Source organism: Candoia aspera, chromosome 2, assembly GCF_035149785.1.
Source record: "Candoia aspera isolate rCanAsp1 chromosome 2, rCanAsp1.hap2, whole genome shotgun sequence".
Taxonomy (NCBI): domain Eukaryota; kingdom Metazoa; phylum Chordata; class Lepidosauria; order Squamata; family Boidae; genus Candoia; species Candoia aspera.
The window spans coordinates 144811239-144835186 of NC_086154.1; the positions used below are offsets into that span (position 1 = coordinate 144811239).

Here is a 23948-nt window from a genome sequence, read left to right on the forward strand (position 1 = left end):
AATGGATAATGGAAATATCCCATGTTTTGAGCAACCATCCAGAGCCGTAACACTACAGTTGTTTTTCAAGTGCCTTGTACATGTTGCCGAACACAGTGGTCATTTTGATGTAGTGAATAGACACGGTTTTACCTCTGACAAATTCACTGTGTGCCCTTAGGCAAAGCACGCACAGGCTTAGTTGAGCCTGTAAAACATGGGTAGTATTGACCCAGTACAAATTTCTAAAGTGCCTCCAATAACTAAGTCTTGTACATACAACAAAATGAAACATGAGACCCTGCCGTCTGGTTTATAACCCCATCTCTATTTCTCAGCACTGGATATGGCAAGTTAAGTTGTCTTTTGCTCCCACTGTGGATCATTTTCAGAAGCAAGTCCTCCTCCTTAAACACGTCTCCTTTTGAGGAAAGAACAATGGGAATTTGATTGATTTTGCAAATGGATATTCACAAAAATATACATTTGCTAACTATACAAGAAGTGGGGAATCTGCATAGGTCCACTGCACTTCCAGAAAGCAAGGTAAGCATCCATCACCACTGGCTGAGCTAGAACAAATCAGCAAAGCAGCTTGGAGGAAAGAAAGAACATGCCAGAGGGAAGGGTTAAGCATTGAGAAAGAGACTTTGAAATAACAGAAAAAGAATGCTAGAAATTCTCTGTGTTAATGCTACTGGGTACTTACAGGAGGAGGCTTAAAGGCAACTGCCTCACCATTTTTCATTGGCTACACCAAAGGGAGGCAACCCCATAGTCCAAGGGCCATGGGCGCCCTCCCAGCACCATTGACATTTGGTGTCAATCTGGCAGCACCGTTACATGTGTAAGCCAAGTGGAAGCTTAGCACACCTATTTCTGACTTTAAAAAAAAGATTATAACAAGCACAAAAAAGGGTAAAATAAAATAAAAATGCAGCCATGCCTCCTCTGGTGACATCAACACACCACTTCCTGTATCTCAGCTCATTAAAGGCTGATTTTTTTTTAAATGCAGCTCCTGGAGTCAAAAATGTGTTGCTTTTCTGCTATACAATAACCTCTTCTGTAGCAACTAGACAGCCTTTGGTCTTCTGAATTCATTTTGAAATGACCCTGGGAAATAAATTATTATAGTGTAGAAGTTAAGATAACATGCAAAGACCTCCTGAGTGAAAAAAGTGCAACTCTTTTAGAATTCAAGAGCCAGTTATATACTAGAAGCTTCAGAATAAAACCCTGTTTAAAAATCATAGGGCATAAACAAAAATTATTGTGTTCCATTTAAACTAAATCAGGTGATGCACATTCAATTTTCAAAAATGTACCTTCTCTAGAAAATCAGAAATATCCTTCAGAGGGTCAGAACTTGGAGTAGAAAGGTCTAAAACTAGTGTGATAGATGTTTCCAATGGTATTTTCCAACAATTACTTGAAACCTGCTCAAAACATCTCATTTATTGAAAAACACCTCTAGCTATGCCTACATAAAACTTTATGATGAGACTTTACATAGGTCAATACTTACCCTTAATATTTACTTCTCTTTTTCAATACTTTTCTCATCACCTGAACAACATGTGACCCATCAAACTGAGAGGGATGAATGGAGACCAATCAGGTTTCTTTTCCTCCAACTACCCAGCAGTGCTCAAAGCAGATGTTTTATCAAGGAATTTGAAGGCCACAGTTTATGCATTTGGTCTGGTGATTTGCAAGTTGTGGGTCTGCACTAAAAAACTGAATCCTATGTTCCATTTGACAGATCAGAGAGGGCATTAAAATAAAACATGTACGATGATGTATTAAAAATAATAACAAGAAAAATAACAAGATCAAAACTCTGATGGTAGTTGGCAGGGAATTTATTTTTATTTTCTCACATAAGAGAACTGGAACACTCTCTGTACATATATATATACACAAAGCTCATTTGCATCAGATCAAAAGCAAGGAACTTGGTGGGAATCTTATTGATTTTACTGGAGAAAAAACAATGCAGAAAAACTGAAAGAGTGACTTTACAGTGTTATCTTAAACCACAAATGGATCATGACCAGCTTTTGAACAAAGCAATAGAAAACAAAAAATAAAACAAAACACAAACCAAAAAACTTGGAAGCCAACATTTAAATGGTTTTCCCTTGGGATGGTATTTCAGCATCAAGAACAACACACAAGAATGATTAACATGTAATATATCTTAATGTAATTTTAGAGGGCTATATAAATGTGGGAAGGGGCTGCATTAGGAGAATGTAAAAGAGAAGTATCTGCCTGCCCTAAAAAGGCATCAGCAAGGTTTAATTCAGTGTGAACACATCCTGGAAATCAGCATATGGCAACTTTATACTCAGACTTCTGACTGCAGAGTCTGGTGTATGCCTCAAGTGACCACAGAAAATTCCTACCCAGACAATATCACCTCCAAGTCCCTTTGCAACTACTGAAACTCAACCCTCAATGAAGTGGGTGCCAGTGGCATTTGCATGTTATTGTAAATGAGGGATCTGTACTCCTAAATCTACTAAAGTGAGGCTACAGAAGGGTTCTAGTTTTGCATCCAAAAACAATTTATCAATGATTGGCCATGTTAAAAACTGAAAGCCACTGAATTGTGGGTGAGATAGGGAATGGGGTGTTTTTACTTGTGAACTTAAACCAGGACAGATCCTGGCAGAGGAGATTTTTATTCTATTTATACACTGAGAGCTAAATTCTGCCACCACCAGTGCAGCCCTATAATAAATAACTCTATTATAAGTTGGATATGAAGGGAAAGCATTGAAGCATGACCCTGTAAGCACAGACATGTCTCCTGAATGGAAGAAATCGTCAATATTAAATTCAAGCAGCTAGGGATTTATTTATTTATTTTGGTTAAAAACATTGTCAGTGTGTCTAGGAAAGATGCTACTATCTCTTTGTTTCAACTGTTTTCTGCCCCAGCTAACATGCATCAATATGGGTGGGGGAAAACATTTTTTCAACATGTCAAATAAGGTATTGAAATATGAAACAGGGATACATATGTGTGTGCATGTATATGTGTGTACATATGCACTCACTTATTGTTTATATATATAATCAAAAATAAAAAGCTAGATATGAAGTTTGTTCTGGGATAGAGAGCGTACCAAGGGTTGGAATAAAGGTTCTCTTGTTCCTTTTTTCCCACCACCCTTTCTTTTCCAAGCGCGTGGTGCCAAAACACTTTCATTCTGTACGCAGAATTATATGGATCCCTGAATCTGTGAATACTGGCCCGCTCATCTCACCAGTCCTCAGCGCAAAGGAAGCATCTTCAAAAGGCTTCTGCATTTGACCTGCCAGATAGAAAACAGTTTTCAAGTAAACAAGAGTGAGTCATATCAACAGCATTTTGAATTAATTCCAAGCATGAACATCTAGAAGTAGCAAACGTTGTCCTCACTGGTTCTCCAGAATGCAAAGCTCAACAGAAGCAAGTCAAAGGCAAACCTATAGGAGCTATAGGCTCCCTGCTTTTTGGGGGGAGATGGGCAGTGATAGAATAATAAATAAATAAGCTATGAGGATGGCCACTTTTACAAGCACAAAAAAATCTGTAATGTAGGATTTCATATTCATAGACTGGACCTCAGTACATTTATGGCCAGGGATATATATAACATTAGTCTGAAATTCAGAAGTCTAAATATTTGAAGACATACTAGATTATCTTACTGAAAAATAAACACAAATAGTAATTCTATTTCAGTGCTGGATAAATATACATATTTTTCTTTCAACAAGTGAGTGCTTTTACAGCGATAAAATGTTAATTAAGCACCCAGCTTTGCACACACATTTTCTAATATTTGGAACATCTGGGATTGAAATGGCTGGCTGTCCCTTCTCTGACACATTCTCCATCCCCAGGGAACATGTCCATCTTCCTCCATCTCATATGCAAAGGAGCAGATAAAATACATTACAACCTACATGCCCAATCAAGCTCAAATGTGTTTGAGCCAATGTTAATACCTAGAGTATGTTCATGTTTTTATTACAGAACCCTGAATCACTCTTACCATATCTTATTTGCACTTTCTCTGCTGCCCAACCTATCCTCATGATTCATAATCAGGATGGGTCTGCATGTGTAGAACCCAGCAGGGGGGTGGCATGCATCACTTCAGTACACAGATGGGGGAGTTTTACCCTTCAAAGCTCTCCCACCATATCAAATAATCTACCAAAATAAAGTGCAACTAAGAAAAGGATTCTAGCCTAATCCTCTTGTTGTGCTGTGTCTATTTTCTAGCTGCAGAGAGGTCACTTGTAGAGAGTCTCTCCAAAAGTTACTGCCAAATTGTAATTTTTAAGGTGATAAAAGGAAAAACCCTTGTTACTCACAGGGAAGAAATCACGTTTAGTTTAATTAATTTTAATGACATTTACATTTTAATCCATTTCAGTTTTGTCTTGCTCCACCACATCTTTGACTTGATCCTGCCAGGTTTTAGACAGCAGCTCCAGGAGATCATTCAAAAGACCAAATGAAGCCTGCAGCTCATGTAGCAGTAGTCAAATTCAAGCTAGCAATAGAGGGAGGAGGGAATGGCCTTCAGGGACAGGCCGAAGAGCCACTACCAAGGCAACAGTCAGATAAAAGAGATCTGAGTCCACAGCAAGAAAGTAGCATGAATAAACATCTCAGACAGGCCGCTCCCTAGTTCTCATAAAGATAAAAGGAGGGGGCAAGGACTTGCACACTTGCAAAGATCGGTCAGCCCTTCAAGGTAGGCCAGGCAAGGAAACTAATATCATGTAGGTTAATACTACTTTATTGTAAAGCTATAGTAACAGAATCTTGCAAGTCTGAATGCGCTTTCCCCCTCCCTCCCTTTGTCTTCATGAGAACTAAGGAGGGGCTACTTCTGCTAGCAGAGTAAGTATTTCCACATGCCAATCATAAAGTTGACCCTAAATATTAAGCTACAGTAACAACCAGTAGGGAACACTCCTCTGCTGGGTAGATAGGCTATATTTTCAAGCTTACCCTAATCTAGTTCCCTTGGCTAGTGATTCAGGAGATTTGGGGGGGCGGGGGGCTCTCTCAAAACTACCAGACATACCTGAGGCCCCCCTGCTTATCCAAATTGGCCCCAGTCTAAAAGTAACAAAGGAAAGCAGGACAGGCTTATTGCCAGGCTGGTCCACAGAACTAACAACTACCTCAGGTAGGTGGCTTCTATTCCTGGAATCAGCTACCCTTCTTCTGTGAGGCCAGATCTGGACTCAGCCTTCCTCCCATCTGACTATATCAGAACCACTGTGCAGAAGCTACTCATGACCCAGCCTGCCCAAGAGCCCAGGGAACATTTTGCAGACAACAGGGAAGAAGAACAGCTGGGAGAAAGGCAGTTACCAAACTGCTGTGGCCCACCAAAGAACAAACGGGACAAGTATCCAATTTACAGAGATTCAGAAGTTTGCCTCACCCTGATCAAAACAGTGCAGCTTTTAACTCCTATAAAAAGTGTTGGCATTTGATTGTTTTGCAAGGACCAAGCCACTATGTTACTATGGTAACAAATCACTCTGGCAGGGTGAGAAGGTCAGACTTAAGTATCCTTAGTTTTGGGTGTGAAAAGAATGGCCATATAAGGAAATTGCCTGGAAGGAATTTGCCTGGGCTTGTTAGTTTCAGTTTCCTTTCTACCTGCCTTCCTCCCAGTCCTCTCTGAGCACGTGTGAATGCATAAGCTTGTAAATATGTTTATGTAAGAAGCTTTCTGTAAATACATTTATTTTTATAGAAATGCCTGGTGTGAGATTTTTCTGATCTCTCAAGCTGAACGCTTTCCAGCAATCTCTGACAGGTTATGGGCCCAGTAAACCCCCAGAAAGAGCAGAGAGATCAGCTCCACACCTCATGCACATTTTAAAGGCAGGTAGCAAAGACCTGTGAAGATTTTCTTTGGAGCCGCTTGGAGACTTTCCAGCCACTGCCGGTCTACAGGACAAAGAAGCCAGCTGAGGTGACTTGCAAAAGAAGGAAGAAGCCATGGCTGCCTCCCAGCCCTCAGCGATGCCTCTTGAGTGTCTATCAGAGACCAACTACCTGAATTGGGCCCTGAAGATGGAGATGTATCTTCGCAGAGAGAATCTTTGGCTGCCAATTGGTGAGCAAACCCCCCAAAATCCCAGTGCTGAATGGCTTAGACAGGATGAGCGGGCTAGAGCCACCATTATCCTGGGAGTTGAGGACAATCAGCTAGTGCATGTGCGTGGCATGCAACTTTGGGATGCTTTGAGAGACTTGTATGTAAAGGCAACAGCAGGGAGTAAAGTTACCCTGACAAAAAAGCTGTACAAAGCCTACCTAGCAGAAGGAGATAGCCTTCCTGAGCACCTGCATTATATTCAGCAGCTGTTTGTTGAGTTGCAGGAGAGAGGAATGGAATTTACACCTCACAAAATCCTGTATCTTCCTGTCCTCACTGAATGAAACGTGGGACACGCTGATTTGTACCCTGGAGCCTATGCCTGAAGCAGACCTCACCCCATCGTATGTTACACAGCGCTTACTCGCTGAATGGGAGAAGAGAGGAAAGATCCCCCCCATCTCTTCTGGAAAGCTGCAGTACCAGAAAACAAGGGAAAAGAAGGGAAAGGAAGTTGAGGCCACAGCACTAGCCAGCCAGCGATGCTTCACCTGTGGTTCAGCTGGACATTTGCAAAAAGACTGTGCCTTGAGACCCAAGAGTAGAAAGACAGAGAAGAAGAACACAAGGGCAACACAGAAGAAGGCTCTTCAGACAACCCAAATTGCACAGGTTGCTGAGAAGGGTAATTCTGATGTATGGGTGTTAGATTCTGGGGCCAATTGTCATTTATGTATTTGCAAAAGCTCTTTTGTGTCACTGTCTAAAACTAAAAGACGAAGTGTATCTTTGACTGATGGATCTGTGACCAAAATTATGGGACAAGGTGACTTGTATTTATCCTGCTTGGGAGAAACTGTAAAAGGTGTGTTGTATGTACCAAATCTACAGTCAACCTTTTATCTGTGGCACAATTAGCTGCAACAGGGTATATCATAACATTTAAGAAAAATGGTTGTGAGATATGTAAAAATGGGAAATTGTGTGCTACTGGTATTTTAAAAGGCTCCTTGTACATTGTGCAAAATGCAAGGAAGCCAAGCTGCAAAGCTACAGTTGGCAACACTCCATATCATGACCAATGTGTACACCTGATGCACAGAAGATTTGGTCACGCTAATTTCAAGTATATAGCACAAATGCCACAGCTGTGTGCTGACCTGAAGATAAACCCTGTGACAAATACTTAGATAGTGTAGTTTGCAAAGAGTACAAAACACAAAAAGCTCCTGTGCGCATGCACAGTGACAGAGTTACAACTAGACCTCTAGAAATTGTTCACCCTGACATTATTGGTCCTTTTGCTCCAAGTTTTGCACAAGCAAGCTATCCAATGACCATCACTGATGATTTCTCAAGATACACCTTTATCTACATCTTAAAACATAAAGATGAGCCATTTGAGAAATTTAAAGGTTTTGTGACATGGGCAAATGGAAAATTCCCTAGGCCTGTATCTGCACTCCAATGTGATAGAGGAGGAGAGTACCTTTCTCACAAATTCAAAAGGTTCTTAGCAGACAAAGGGATAGAACAAATTCTTTCTAACCCTTACACCCCTCAGCAAAATGGTGTTGCTGAAAGAAAGGGCAGAACCTTGCAAAATGCGATGGGATGCATGCTTAAAGATTCCAGATTATGGTTTAAATATTGGGCAGAATCAGTATCTACTGCCTGTTATGTGCAAAACAGACTGTATAACTCTGTGATCTAGGACACTCCATTCCACTTGTTTTATGGTGTGAAACCAAAGGTAAACCATCTGAGAGTGTTTGGTAGCACTGCATGGGTTCATGTTCCAAAACAACAGAGAAGGAAAGGAGGCCCCACAACAAAGAAAGCCATCTTTGTTGGATAGGAACAAAGCCAAAGGAGCTAGAGGTTCATAGTGGGAGAGAAATTAATAATTAGCAAAAGCGCTTCTTTTGCTGAGCAAAACTGGGGGAGATTAAATTCTAGCTCTCCAGTTGATCTGACCACCACAAGAGAACAGCAAGGACTTGCTGATGGTGATCTTTTGCCTGATGAGGACATTAAAACAGAAAAGCAAACTGAAGATCTGTCTGATGAGACAGATGCTTCTCAGGAAAGTGATAGGAGTCAAAATTTAAGCCCTGTATTACCTCGCAGGTCTCAGACGAGTAATAAAGGTGTTCCTCCATCACGATTTCAGGCTGAAACAGTAAAGGCTTTTCACATATTCACAGAACCTGAGTCTTTAGAACAAGTGAATGCTTTACCACCTGAGATTGCACAAAATTGGCATTCTGCCATGCAACAGGAGTTAGCAGCCTTGAAAGAAAATAAAACATGGAAACTGGTAAATCTACCTCCCAATGAACACTGTCTAGGTTGTAGGTGAGTTTTCAAACTGAAAAGGGATGCTGATGGCAAAATCCAAAAATAGAAAGCAAGGTTGGTTGCAAAAGGGTTCACTCAAAGGAAAGATTTAGACTTTGACAAGACTTTTGCACCAGTTACTAAAGGTGAATCAATTAGATTACTGTTAAAAATTGCTGCACTCAAAGGAATGTCAATTAACCACTATGACATTCAAACTGCATTTCTCTATGGTGATTTAGACCACAAATTATACATGCAGCAACCCCCTGGCTATGAAAAAGGGGAGAATCTAGTCTGTGAACTGCAGAAGTCAATCTATGGGTTAAAACAGGCTGCTAGATCCTGGAACCAAAAGTTAGATGAAAAACTGCAGAATTTTGGTTTTGTAAAAGGAAAATGCAGATCTTAGTGACAGGAAATCCATTTCTCAGATTTTAATTCAATTTGCTGGGTCAAGTTTAGGCTGGCATTCTAGAAAGCAAACTCTTGCTGTACAAGAGAGTTGACCAAAAAAAATGGTTTGTGTCTTACTCCTTAGCAAAACAAAGGGGAGTGTTGGCATTTGATTGTTTTGCATGGACCAAGCCACTATGTTACTATGGTAACAAATCACTCTGGCAGGGTGGGAAGGTCAGACTTAGGTATCCTCAGTTTTGGGTGTGAAAAGAATGGCCATATAAGGAAATTGCCTGGAAGGAATTTGCCTGGGCTTGTTAGTTTCAGTTTCCTTTCTACCTGCCTTCCTCCCAGTCCTCTCTGAGCACGTGTGAATGCATAAGCTTGTATGTATGTTTATGTAAGAAGCTTTCTGTAAATACATTTATTTTTATAGAAATGCCTGGTGTGAGATTATTCTGATCTCTCGGGCCAAACGCTTCCCAGCAATCTCTGACAAAAAGGCATGAACTTCCCTTAAAGACCCAAGTGTCAGATATCCAAGGATGGAAAGAAAAAGGAGGGAGGCCCTGATGCCTGAACTCAGCACCAAAAGTCTTCACTAGGACTTGCTGTCCTAAGAGGCCAAAACTGACCCAAGTAAAAAGGAAACTGGGTAAACATGTTGTTGTGGGACTCTTGAATTAGTATTGCAAGCCGCTGCTATAGAAGGTGAATCCAGAAAGCTCAAAGGCAGCATTCCAGATGAATCCTTGCCAGAATAGTTGCTGGGGTCTTTTTTGCATGTTTTCTGCATGTTGCGTACATTCCAGATGATCTGTATGTCTGAGAGATTGGTAGAATTTACCATTTACTTGTGGCTCTAAACCCATCTGCAACATTTTATGGCTGGGACTCCAAACTTCTTCCAGGGCTAGTCATAATAGTTTTAGCCTGTTATTTTCCCCAAAGTTTTAGCTGATAAAATGACTGGAAAGGGGAAAGAGATCTAAAGTTGTAATAATGCTGGGTACAGAATTGCGTGGAAAATTTTAAAATCACACAAGAAAAACACTTCTCTTTTGAATTGAGCTTGAGAATGGACTAGATCCAAAAATGGGAGATCTTTTTTAACAAACACATCAAAACTTGTGTGTGTGGGTGCAAATGCATGTACATGCATGTCAGTTCAATGCTCTACATGCTACCAAATTGCAATCTCAGTTTTGTTCATTCTTGCACAGCGTTGTCTGACCACAACAATGTAATTCACTGCTATAGGATTTCTTTTTTTAAAAAAGAAAAAAGCATGATTTAAAAAATCAGGATGCATTAAGTTGAATCACCATCACTGCAAAAAAGCAAGAGAGTGATTAAGTAATTTCTCACTTCATAACTGAGTTTATAATTAATTGTAATTAAGTATTCCTTTTTTAAAAATTCATGCATTTCCAGAAGAAATGTGGATACTAATTAACGACTATAATCAGTAAGATGTGCTACTTTGCTTTGAATAATTGCATTTCTCCATATAGGTGTGTAGTACATGATAACTTATAACCTGCAAGAAGATCCAACCAGTCCATCCTCCAGGAAATAAAGCCAGACTGCTCACTTGAGGGAATGATATTAAAGGCAAAACTGAAATACTTTGGCCACATAATGAGAAGACCGGACACCCTGGAGAAGATGCTGATGCTAGGGAGAGCGGAGGGCAAAAGGAAGAGGGGCCAACCAAGGGCAAGGTGGAGGGATGACATTCTAGAGGTGACGGACTCGTCCCTGGGGGAGCTGGGGGTGTTGACGACCGACAGGAAGCTCTGGCGTGGGCTGGGCCATGAAGTCACGAAGAGTCTGAAGCGAATGAACGAATAAACAACAACACAGATCCTTTTAAAATCTATTTTATTCTCAATTGAAAAGTTCTTTATTTCAGAATCAGGGGGGAAAAAAATCACTGACTTCTCACGCAGAATTTAAGAAAACTAACTGAGGAAATTTCAATTGCTCTTGATTTTTTAAAAGGCTAAATGGGAATGCTTACGTTTTTTCACTTCTGAACATATCTAGGATTCGTAGTTCTAATAAATTATGGTTTGCAGCCCCATTAAATGAGCAGAAGACAGAAAGGGGTATCACAGAAGAACTGCTTGTGCTCCTAGTCCCACCTAGTGGAGACAGAATTCCAGCAGTTTGCTACTGCATGGTTGAGCTGTCTCATCTAAACTCTCCTTCAGTAAGTCACCCAGGACCATGGCTGAACTGACAGTTTCTAAATGAGACCCAACTACCAGTCACCGGCAGCCTATGATTAATAGCTTTTTCATTACTTTCCAATCCATAAAGCCAATATTAGCAATCATCCTTCTCTCTTAAAAAAAAACAAACAGGAAGTATTTGACTGAGGAAGGAATTGCTGCCCTGAACAATAAGGAAAAGTTCGTGAAGATAAAGAGCGATTAAATAACAGTGTCTTCATGCAAGCCAAGAACTGATTCCCAGTGAAAAGGGGAAAAAACGTTTTTGACCAAAGTTAGCAGCTTCATTTTTTTTTCCTTCCAGTTATGAATAAACACTATCAAGGGGCAAAATCTATTATTTCAAATAGGAACTGAGGTCTTGGATGATACAGTAGCTCTGCTAATTATTTCACCTGTCTTGCAAATTAATGTTTTATATATTGATATGAATTCACATGCTTCTTTCTTTAAAAAAGGAGCCTCATGAGAACATTATTAAATATTTTTCTTTAAATTTCTTCTGCCACTACTGATGGGTCCAGTTTAGAAGCTCTGTTTTGGGATTGTTCGAAGGCCAGAAATGCCCCAAACGCTTCTCATCCTTAGAACACATACAAATATACTATTAGAAGGTCATCGAGAAAAAGGCCAAACCCTGGCAGAAAATTGCTCGTAATGCCAATAAGGCCCTCTTCAGCATCTGCTCAGCACTGCAAGTCACTATAACCTCTTCTACACCAAAATCCCGTATGCCAAACTGTATGGAATATTCACATAGGATGAGGGCCATTGAACATGTATTGTTGAGATGCTAAAGCTTTTACAGAATTTACATGGGAAAAAAATGGAGAAGTTTTGGTGGATTGCTTAGAATGTCATCTATCAAGTCAGTCTCCTGAGCTTGGGATATATCTGCTTGTTTTGAAAATATAAGGTGTCATGTTTTTTATGGCTATAATATGAAAAAAAAAAATTCCCTTCTCACTGTTTTGGGTGGTATGCGTCTTCCTCAACCTCAGGTCCTGGTTCCCCAAAATCTGGGATGGACCTTGTTAATCCAGGCATGACTCTCTTAGTTCGTGTCACTCTCATATTTGAGGTAGGCAGGTGACGCATTGGGGGTCTTTGCCCAAGGACCCCTGCTGGTAAGGTAGGCACCAGCCGGGATTCTAACCCCAGTCTCCAGCATCAAAGGGCGGTGCTCTAACCACTATGCTATCCAGCTGCTCATTGTGTGTGTGTCTGTGTATCTACACACACACACACACACATATTGCTGATTTCCCTAATATTATGTATTGTATGTTGCTGTAAACCAGAGTCAGGTGACAGAAGCAGCATAAAAGCACCTGAAATATATAAATGCCCATTTTCAAAATAGAAAGATTTTCTTTCTGGAAATACTGTTAAGATCAATCAGTATAATGACTTCAGGTTTGTATTAGGCAAAAAAAAAAAATTAAAAATCAAAACACATTTGTCTCAAGGTATCCTGATATGATGACCTTTATACATTAGAACAAACAATTTCAGGATCTGACAAAGCTGATAGATATTGAAGGATATTTCTAGCATCCGGTGCAGACTATGACTTCAGCTTAATTAAATTAGTTTAATTTAACTTAAACTGTAAATATTAAATTACGTAATTATTTTCAACTAGCTCATCTGGATATGACAATTGCATTAAGAGTATTGGCCTGATGGAGGATTAACAGATCTGGACAGAGCTTATTCTGCATGGACAAGTGCCAAGTACAGAGAGAAACTATAAGGCACATATTTTTCTCTCTGCAATTTCTGATCCACTGGAGTCAGGGACTCAGGCCAACTAGCCTAGCAGACTACAATACAACTAGTGTACTTTATTGTGGCTTCATGTATATTTACTAACATGTAGTTAATTATTTTCATTACGAATTAAAAATGTTTAAACAGTTTATATATTGTCGGCATTGTGTTCACTAGGGTATATTCGCCTAACAGCATATATATTTGAATTCAGGTTCAAGAAAGTTGCACAAAAGAATTTTTTTGGGCATGCAGTATATCAAGCATTAATTCACAGTGTGCCAGCTCAAAAAGATTGCCACCTCCTGTTCTAGACGATAACCTGTTTTCTCCAATAGGTAGAATCAGTATTGTTTGTTAGATTCTCAATCTCTTCTGAAGAAATTATTTTTGTAGGAAATATTCAAGATACAAACTTATGTATCTATTTATCATTTATCTAATGATAAAGATGCTCTATTTCAAATAATGAATTATTCCCTCTCAATAGCTCCTTAATTCTGCAGTTGCCGTTGTAGCCCTCTCACTCAAAGTTCTCTCATTTTACTTCTATTGGAGTATTTCTAGGCCATGTACTACCCCATACTACCTTGCCCATAAACTGGTGACATCACGTTCAATGCTCAGCCTCTTGAAATTTCCAATTTCAAAGGAGGTTTCTAGCTTTTAAAACTAGAATCATACAAGCAACAGCTAGTGAAATTCAGAAGTTTAAGGCTGGCTTGAGACTGGCAAAATGGGAGACCTTCAGCATATTAGATACATTTTTATTTCTTCCCGAATGAGGAAAAGAAGCAGAATAGATGATACAAAGTCAGTATCTGCCAATATAATTAATTTGCAGCATTTAAGTAGTGGAATTCCAGAGATCTCGGGATACGTATCAACATCTCAGTACATGAAGCTGCTTCACGCATATCTCTATTCTAGAAGAACTCTCCAGTTCTCAGGCAAGGAGGGACCCTTCCTATTACCTGCTAGCTGCAACTCTTGTTCACTGGTATTGAGCTTCAGCATCTTTTAATTTTCAAACAAAAAGAATGAAATACTAACTCATAAAAGCCAGGAGAGACAAAGCAACAGAAACATTGCTAGGCCGTTTCTGGACGCTTCACTATTTTCATATAAACTTCTTTTTCCAAGCCTGAAGGATATCAGATGACAGAATTTTTAAGACAATGACCCAGAAATGGATCTGGTTGTCCTGGGTAGCATACCTGAGGGCAAAGATAGATTATCCATAGTCTCCCCAAGGTACATTATGCTGTACCCAAGGCTAGGAGAAATAACCAAATGTGTAATCAAGCAGGGGAACACCCTTCACATGGTAAAATTGCTTAACAAGGAAGTATCCATTAATATAAAAGTATAGTAGAAGCTGGAGGGAAAGAATCATGATTCAATTGAGCTGATAGAGGAGGCAATGCAAACAATGCAGCATCCTCACCTATTATGGCTTAGAATACTTTTTATTAAATGCTGCAATTGTTTTGTTCCAAAGCAGAGTCAAAGACGCATGATAGACTCCATTCCCCAAAGATCCCTTTCTTTCAGTTTTAAGAAGACAATCACACATTCAGTAACATTATAGAGTCCAAAGAAGAGACCTTGAGCAGTACAGACAAGTATCAAAATGGTGTACTCACAGAATATGAATACTCAAGCTAGAGAGTTGGCAGCATTCTCCAGTAAGTCTGCCATAAGTAGTAGATGTCACCAGATAAGGGGCACTCAATCTTGTGACAACAACCACATTTCAGCCTGTTTTTTTTTTTACTTGTGTAGAATTTAAGGATGGCAATAGAAGTCCTCCTAGAAGTCTCCTACTCCTATCTAAAACCCACACACGCATGCACACACGCACACACAAAAATCAGGCCAAAAAGCTCAGCCATAACCCTTCTGGTGATATAACTACCACACTGGAAGGCGCTGAGAGGCTGAGTTGTGGCTTCCGACTCCTCAGAAGTTGCTCACCCCAGGCTTATGACCACTCTGATACCCTCTGCCCCCTCTCTGTGTGTGTTGCTATATGTACTTTCACACATACTCACATTTTGTACAAGAAAAGTAGTGAAAAGTTGGTTCCTTCAACCATATAAACTGTAACAAGGGCATCTCTTCCATAATGCATGATCTGATTAGCAAAAGGTATGCTATTATTAGGTACATAATCTGTGCAAGCTGAGCACAGAGCTATTTTCATAATAGCCTGAACTTCTTCAAAAAGAATGATCCCAGAACTAAGCTTGCTTACAACATAAAAGAGAACAGCCTACACCAAGCCAGACAACTTCCAGATGCATGGATTTTCATTTCAAGAATTCCCACGATAGTATGGCCACTGCTGACAGGTTCTGAACACCATCACTGACTGTCCTCAGGGCTGTGCTGTATTATAAAGCATCCATTTATTCTTGTTTTGTCTCCTCTTTAGCATATGCTTCACAGAAAAAACAATTTCTCCATAAGGAAAGGAAACTTCAGTGTTCCTTCCTTTTGCAACCTTGATGGATATCCCCAACCTGCTCAGGGAGCAGGACTGAAGCCCCATAAAATCAATGCTTGACTCACCTCTTCCAAAAGTACCCAGGTCTCCTCCTGCCTTGGCTGAGCTGCAGTCACTGAACTGTGATGCTAAGGATTCAAAATCTTCCTCCCCAGATTTAATCTTCTGGATGTAGCCTATGGAGAACAGGAAGCAAAGGAGTTGAGAATCAGAGGTCTGCCACAGAAAGATAAATCAGGCATTTCTAGTTATACACATAACTAGGCCTACTTAGATCTTGCTGTTAATCCTACATCTAGATAACAGCTGGGTTTTCATTTTTTAGGAGGGAAAGATCCACAAAACCGTATTATCCTTTCCACAAAAAATGGTATTTCCACATAGAAAGCTATGTATCATAAAGCACACTCCTAACCTTGCTTATTCTCTAGTGTACTTGTTTTTCGTATATGGGAATTTGAAAGGCTGCGGGGTGGGGAGAGAGGCATTCTCTTACTTGTACTTGAAGTGGCTGAACCTGGATAAGTTCCAGTGTGGATACCCGACCCCCTTCTAAGCTTTTCACTGCTTCTGTTGCGGTACTGTAGATGTCTTAAATTGCCTGCAGCTCCTAGTCACACACTTCTCCTTTGAATTTATTCTTAAAATACACTAAACTATCAAAATCCTTCTTCATATGTTGTTGTTTTGCTAAAAGCAAGCTCTCCACACCATAATTCAGTCTTCTATTTCATCTTCATCCTATCCGGTTAGGTTCTTCCAGTATTTTAAAAAAAAAAGAGCTGAAAAGCACCTTCTATGAAAAAGTTACCCATGTATGTCCAATTACTTTCCAGTAGTTTTCTATAAGCAGGAATTACCTATTCATTTGCTGTGGTATGGAGGACAGCCAAGACCAGTGAGCCCCCCTTCACTAATTTCAGTAAGAAATTATAGTAGAGAGAAGCCCTGTTGGGGATTCTCCCTTCCCAAATACAATCACTGCTAAGCAATGGGAGAGCGAGGACAGGTTTTCCTGCCCCACATACTGTATTCACTCCTTCAGCTTTGCCTATTTTGGGGACTGAACAGGGAGACCTCTGTATAATTAAGTAGGCTCCCTGTGCAATTTAAAACCTAGAAAATCTTACCTGAAGGATGATAAATTGAAGGGTGGGGGGAGTCTACCCACTGTTTTGTGTTACAGCTGATTGGGTTTTGTAAATATTAAACCTAAGTTCTGGCAGTTTTGTAAACTAACCTTTACAACTGTAAAGCCTTGATTTCATGAGAACTTTTTATTTCTTTGATCATTCCCTTGGTTCACTACCTGCTAAGCATGCTTGTGTTCACTGGGCCTCTTGCCTCCCATCTGAATAAAAGCAGTTTGCTTTGCAGTTTAGGAAGCATCTTTTCAAAACACATAGGTCTTCTTGGATGCAAAGCAGCAACTGTTCATTCTTTGGGTTCCTAGCCTCTGTATTTGCTATCTATTCCTTCAGTTATTTAAAAATCCCTTATGCAGATTCCATGGCCACTCTGTTACTTTTTGTTTAAATTTGTTCCATATGTGTATCCTGTTCAAAGTGCTCAAGAGTGTTTTATAATTTTATCTTCACACTAGATTCACAGATTTGGTTAGGCTGTTGAGAATCTGCAAGCAGCCAAAGGGTACTCAGTGAGTCTTGAGGCTGCACTGGGACTTGAATCTAGATTTTTCAGATCCAAGTCTAATATGCAAGCCATTTCAGCTCCATTATATTCTGATACACTCCATTTCCCCACTGGTCGTTGGTAGCATTTCTAATATCACCTTGATCCCAATGAGGAAGTGTAAAGCCTATCTTTACTGTTGTTGTACTGGCACAATGATGGTTGGTTGAAGCTAGAAGACAGTATAAGTGGGAACTCAGGAGAATCTGAACAGAAATGCCTACACTCGCTTTGCATGCATCACAGTTAAGGAACAGAGCCAATGCTCAGCTCAACTCACTCTACAAGAGATTTGTAGATGCTGCTGCTCTTTGACGTATTACAGGCTACACTTGCTGGAAACTGGGCAATTCTCCTTCTGTCCTTCGGAAGTATTGGGAGTACAACTTTCAGAATTTATAGCCTATATGACTAATGCTGTCCCAGTACACCTGGAGAGACTGCTCTAATCTTATCTATTTATAACAACAAAACCTGCTTACATGGCAGCCCAGAAAGGAGGAACTGTATGATAGAGGGTCCAGTGCCTCCTTAATGACACTGTTTAAGCATTATTGTGTTACTTGCAAGACAGTTGAGCAGATGTTACCTACAGATGTACACTGAACAAATTTATGGAAGTATACTGAAAACCAAAATGAACTATTTTCTACAAAGACTAGCTAAGCATTCAAGAGGATTTTGCAACTGAGCACTCCAGAAATATATTTGATTTCTTTCCTGCAGTGAGACATGTTTATACAGATCATTAGCACCTGCACAGAAAGCAAATAACACCTTGGTGTTTGAATTGTCCAAGAACTGTTGTTTTGGAAGCAATGGGAGGTAGTTGGTGACTATTTATCAATTCACCTAAATAAAATGAGCAGCAACTTAGGGACCTCTTTTGCAGAAAATGGGATTTAATTCTGAAGAATTAGATTTTGCACTCTTGGATGCCACTCTATTTTTCAAGGAGTATTTATACAAAGATAAACTTACAGTTTGATAAAGCCTCTGAGAACAGATATGGAGCCAGATACCAAGTTTAATTCTACCTAGTGTCAAATTCATGAGAGGATGGCACTGTGTTACAGGCCTAGTTCCTCCACTGGTAGCATCCCATTTGTAGAATAATCTCAAGCCACAATTTCCCTGTGATCACATTCAGTCTCACTGGATCTTCTGCCCATCCCCACTCTATAATTCCAGAAAAGTTCAAGAACAGAAGACAATTTCACATTTAAAAGATGTGCAAAGTGGGGTCTCTCAGGGATCAGTCCTTTCTATGTTGTTTATAAAGTTTGAAATTAAGGATGGTAAGTGAGGTAACCAAGCTTTCTCATGAAACCGAACCATCATGGGTAGCAAAGTGAAAAATGAAATTGAGCTCCAAAAGGATTTCTCCAAACATGATAAATGGGCCTTAAATGCATGTCAATAAAAGCAAATGCAAAGTAACGTATGTGGATTTTAATAACTCAAACCTCACATATACAGATCTGAGCAGGCAATAACTGATCACAAAGGTAACTCAGTGAAAATGTCAAGAATATCAATGGGTAGTGTTAAAAAAAAGGGAAAACTCCATATTTGAAATCACTAGGAAGCAGACTGAAAACAAAACAACACAGTAATGCCATCTGTATCAGTATCTGTATCTACATCTATGATGAGACCACACTTGGAATATTGTATACAGTTCTGATCACTGATCAATTATGTGCCATCAAGTTACTGTCGACTCTTAGCAACCACACAGTTTTTCTCCATGATGATCTGTCCCTAATCTGTTCTTTCAGGTCTTCCAACAGTGCAATCATTGCCACGATAACTGAGTCCATTCACCTTGCTGCTGGTCACCCTCTTCTCTTTCCTTCCACCTTTTCCAACATTAGAGACCTTTCTAGAGAGCTGCGTCTTCACATAATGTGTCCGAAGTAGGATAGTTTGAGCCTGGTCATTTGTGCCTCAAATGAGAACTTTGGGTTGATTTGTTTGATGATCCATTGGTTTGTTTTCTTGGCTGTCCACGGTATTCTCAGGAGTCTTCTCCAACACCAAAGTTCAAAAGCATCAATACTCTTCCTCTCCTGCTTCTTCGAAGTCCAACTTTTGCTTCCATAGTGTCACAAAGAATACCATGGCCTGCACGATTCTGATCTTTGTAGGTATAGATACATCACAGCATTTGAATATCTTTTCCAAGGCCTTCATGGCTGCTCTACCCAGTGTTAGTATGCAGCATATTTCTTGACTGCTGGTTGCTTTACTATTCATGGTTGATCCTAAAAGGCAGAAGCTATCCACCACTTTGATATCTTCATTGTCAGTTCTAAAGGTGATTGTTCTACCTGTTGTCATTAGTTTGGTCTTCTTTATATTTCATTCTGGTCCCATTTTTTTCACTGCCCTCCTTGATTTTTATTACTAGAGCTTGTAGATCCTTTGCATTTTCAGCTATCAGAGTAGTTCTGGTCAATATGCCTGAAAAAGGATGTTGTAGAGCTGGAGGATGGCAAAAGAAAGGCAACCAGAATCATTTGGGGATTAGAGTAGCTCCCCTAAGAAGGAAAGTTATAACGTTAACATTTTTTTAGTTTGGAAGAAAGGAATATGAGGGAAACATCTTAGAAGTACAGAAAATGTGGACAGACAGAAGTTTTTTTGGGGGGGTTCACATGCAATGTTTTAACTCTGGGTCACTTATTAAAATGAAATGCAGTAATATTCAGGACTAATGAAGGTAATGCATAGTTAAAATGTAGAGTTCATTGCTATCAGATGTGATGGTGGCAAATTTACCTGGACAGAAACCATCAGGAAATACTTGGGCTGTAGGTTAGACTCAGATTTAAAAAAAAAAAACACCACCACCCAAGAACATAATAGCAAACTACCTCCATTTTGCTATAAAAAAATAGGGATGTGTCCTTGAAGTCACCAGGAGTCAAGCTCAAGTTTAAAGAAACTTTACCTGTAGGGAAGACTAGACAAATTCATGGGGGATCGGGTTACTGATGTTCAAGTTTTCACAGCTATTTATCTCCCCTTAAATCAGCATGCCACAAATACCAGTTTCTAAGGAGCAACAGTGGTGAAATATTGTCTCCCCTTCTCCCTATTTTTGACATCTTGAATGCCTCTGACTGATCACACGTAGGCTGTAAGCCTGATCTATATGAACTGAAGGATATTAGAACCCTGCCAGATCAGGCAAGCAGCCCAACCATATTCATGAGGAAGAGAAATAACTTCCTTTAAATCCCATTCCTTAGCATCTGATTTTTAAGATCTGCAGTCCTTTCCTCTACTGCTGTCATCTGGAAGGACAGAAGCAGAGAGCGTCCCTGGGGAAAATATTTTTTTGGAGTCACTTTCCTGCTGTCTTGTTCTCTGACCAACTTGGCTGGTGCTCATCCATTAGAGAGATTACTTCCTCCCTCTCTGTCCCAGCTATAGAGAAGATACCTTTGCTTGTGATAGGCATCATTAACTTCTCCACTAGGGGTTTCATGTCCATTTCTGAAATAATAGAACTGCTGAGATGCCAAGAACCTTGTCTCCAACATCTTATTTCCTGCTGCATGAAGGTTTTGGGATTCTATGGGCTTCTGTTCTACCAGGATCCAAACTGAATTTATCTAACATTAAGCAACTGAGCCTATATAATTCAAGGAAAGAGGGAATAATGAGTAATAATTTGGGGACGGGGAGAGAATGAGACAAGCTCATAATCCAATACTAATCCATTTAATTTCATCTCCTTCCATCTAACAAGAAGCAAAAAATTAGAAAGACTGATGCAGTAGAGAACACAGGGTGGTACTACTTGCAAGTAAAGGCCTACTGCCTTTCAAATGAACTGGCTCTATAGAAAAGCTTTTAGACTTAATCTAGCTGCCTTCTTATGAAGAATCTTCATGGTGCACATAGGTTTGTTTCTAAACATTTTGCACATGTTGGACAAAGCTAACAATATAAATAGCTCAACACAAGCAGCAAAGTATCTGTTAAGCAATAAGCATGCCTTATACCAAATCAGATTACGGGATCAAATTACCCTAGCTGTCAGTGGCTCTACAAAATCTCAGAAAGGGATCTTTCAGGAACTCAAAACTGTGATTCATTTTGTTCCCATGCGAATCAGATAGCAGGTGAATGTTTTCCAACAGGTTGTGAAAACTAGCCTGCCCAGTGGTAAATGCCACCATAGGTCTTTCACAGCTTTTAAATCAGCTGCTCACAGATATCTAAGTCATAACTGTAACTGAGCGTAACTCAAAATAAACCCCCAAAATCCAGCAAATCAGGCAAGTGGTCGTTTATGAGTCTGGACAATCACTTTAAACAATTTAACGCATTCACAAGGCTTCTGACAATTCCCTCCCTCGTAATGGTATTTAACAAACACACAGTAATAGCAGAGTTAAAATCTTCTAAACAAATACATGAAAGGCAATGACGATACACCTGTCAAACTGATGCCTCCCAAAGGATCTATTTAAACAATTCTGAGCTATAATTATGTTCATCAGGTATGATACGTCTCTTCATAGAAATTCAATGAGGTTCAGCTGTTTGATTGCGACTATGGTGGGCACTGATGCAATATATTTTTTGTGAGATTTTGTTGTTGTTTTTGTTTATAATTTTACTTGTTCATTTTTAGGAAGATAATAACAGACTGTTCTAAGTCAACAGTATCAATCTCTCTTTATATCTTTATTAAGCCAAAGTACATACCATCACTTTTAAATAATTATATACAAGCTCCTATGACCTTTGCAGCGAATAGCGTTTTTCAAGGGGAGATGGAGGTTTTGGCAGAAAATGGATTTCCTTCCCTCCTGACCATGGTGTTTCATACTTTGGAGAATTAAAAAAAAAAGGTAATAAAAGTGACAAATGAATAGATTCCTAACAGGTTTTATCAACCCTGCAGCAGGATAGTTGGATGAAACAACCTTTAATCACATATTTCCTTCTGTCCTTAAGTGACACAGAAGATTCCTCTAACACAAAAATTATCAGATGGGACTTTTGTCTCAGGGGCTATCAACTGATACTTTAATACATTTTAAACAACGCTTGAATATAAGAATTACATCTGGATCTCATAAAACAAGATTAAAATGTCTCTCTCTATAACCTTATCAAATGACGGAGGCCACCTATTGCTGCAGCAGCAACAACTTTTCATTTACTTGGTATTCTATCTGAAAAAGATAACATGCAGAGAAAAGTTGGTCTCAGAATTTCTATCTGAAACTGTAGTTATGGGATTCTGGTTGGCAGATAAACAGCTTTGTAGGTCTGCACCAGTGATCTCAAGATACCAAGTTTGTTCGGTTTCAAGAAAACATTGACAAAAGTGTCCACTTTGTACAACAGTGAACCGTTTCTATACTCATGAAATTCAAGGAAATCCAAATTCTATAGCAGCTCTACACCAAAGTCAAAGTGCTTCAGTTTAGGGATGCTATGATGAGTCCATGCATAGATTAAATAAGAGTCATAACTTCTAGTCATGCTCTGATAGACATGACAGCTTTTTAGAAGTTTAATTACATCTCGCTTACTGGGTAGGAGAAAAAAAATACAGAAAGAAAAATACATGCTTTCATCCACCCATCCTAATGGATGTCTTCTAGATGTGTTACATAATTCTCCTAGGCCACAATAGAAGTTCTTGGGAATTACTATCCCAACATATCTGGGGGACACCATGTCCAGGAAGATTGAACCAGCCAGTTATTACCATTCACCTTAACCAAAACTTTAAGCACAGGCCATACCACTGTGAAGAGATGACAAATACTGTTTTCTTGTCTTTTTCAAGTCTCACCAACATATCAAAATTAACCCAATGCTAAAGTATATCCCTCAATTTCTGACAGGTGAAATTATTTTTTTATATGGTAGATCAAGGACTATCAATATACAGTCCACCATAAGTTACCAAGCTGCGTTAAAACTAACCAGCATGACTGATAAAAGGGATTTTGAAAGCTGAGGTTCAACAGCATCTGGAGGGTAATTTGTTGCCTATCCCAGAAGGTTACAGTCTGAATTTTCACTCTTCTCACAAAATTCAATTGTGACATAATTTGAGGCTCTTCTTCACAGCCTCCTAACCATAGCAGGAAGATGTCTTGTTAACCATTTAAAAGTTAGGATTAAATGACGTAATATTTAACTTATCCCCGATCAGCTTGTACTCATATTTTTCTGTTCCAGGTTTAATGTTGTGTGCTTCACCTTCTACTTACTCAAACCTTATGGTTCATATGGTCTGCAATGCTTCATATCAAGGTAGAGTTTGGAGTGGGTTAACAACTGTTATGGACAGCTATGGTTCCTGGCCTCCGATTTCCAGAGCCATTTGCCTTCTAACAATGGAAGAGTCATGGCTCTTCTACTGTGCCAAAGAGCTCTCTCTCTCTCTTTTCTTGCCAATCTTGGAAGGATGGCATGTGAACTATGAACTTGGAGGGGGAAGCAGATATTTAGCTACCACTTCTTCTACCTAATGGATGTGTTCTATAGCAACAGAGAACTCTCTGGGGAAGGGAATGGGAGTGGCTTCTTAGCTGCCACACCCTAGGGTAAAACTGCCCAGCCATCTTTGGCAGAGCAGACACTGCAAGTCTGATCCATTAAGTTATATAGGTGCATTTTTTGACATGAGTCTAGCAGTCTTCCTGAAGGCAGCTGGACACATTTTGATAAGTGCACCACGAGACTGCTGGCCATGTGTCAAAAACATATCCCCACCTGCAGATTAGGCACTCTCATCCTCCACAGCTTCTCTGCCCTGCCATTTCTCTTACTATCCATGGCAAGGAAAGTGGGAGAGAGGAGAAAAGACAGAAAGCATTTTTGGTGCCACTTCTCTTGGCACTTCCC

General features: G+C 39.7%; 1 protein-coding gene across 2 annotated transcripts in view; it reads right to left on the reverse strand.

Moving 5' to 3' along the window:
- Window positions 1-1826: 1826 nt before the first annotated feature.
- Window positions 1827-23948, reverse strand: part of PIN1 (peptidylprolyl cis/trans isomerase, NIMA-interacting 1) — a 59731-nt gene continuing 37609 nt past the window's right edge. For both annotated transcript variants that reach the window (XM_063293987.1, XM_063293988.1), the window contains exons 3-4: window positions 15434-15544; window positions 1827-3305 (exon numbers count right to left, since the gene is read on the reverse strand). In XM_063293987.1, the coding sequence (XP_063150057.1) occupies window positions 3196-3305; window positions 15434-15544 (221 nt within the window). In that variant the 3' untranslated portion in view covers window positions 1827-3195. The remainder of the gene's footprint in view (window positions 3306-15433; window positions 15545-23948) is intronic.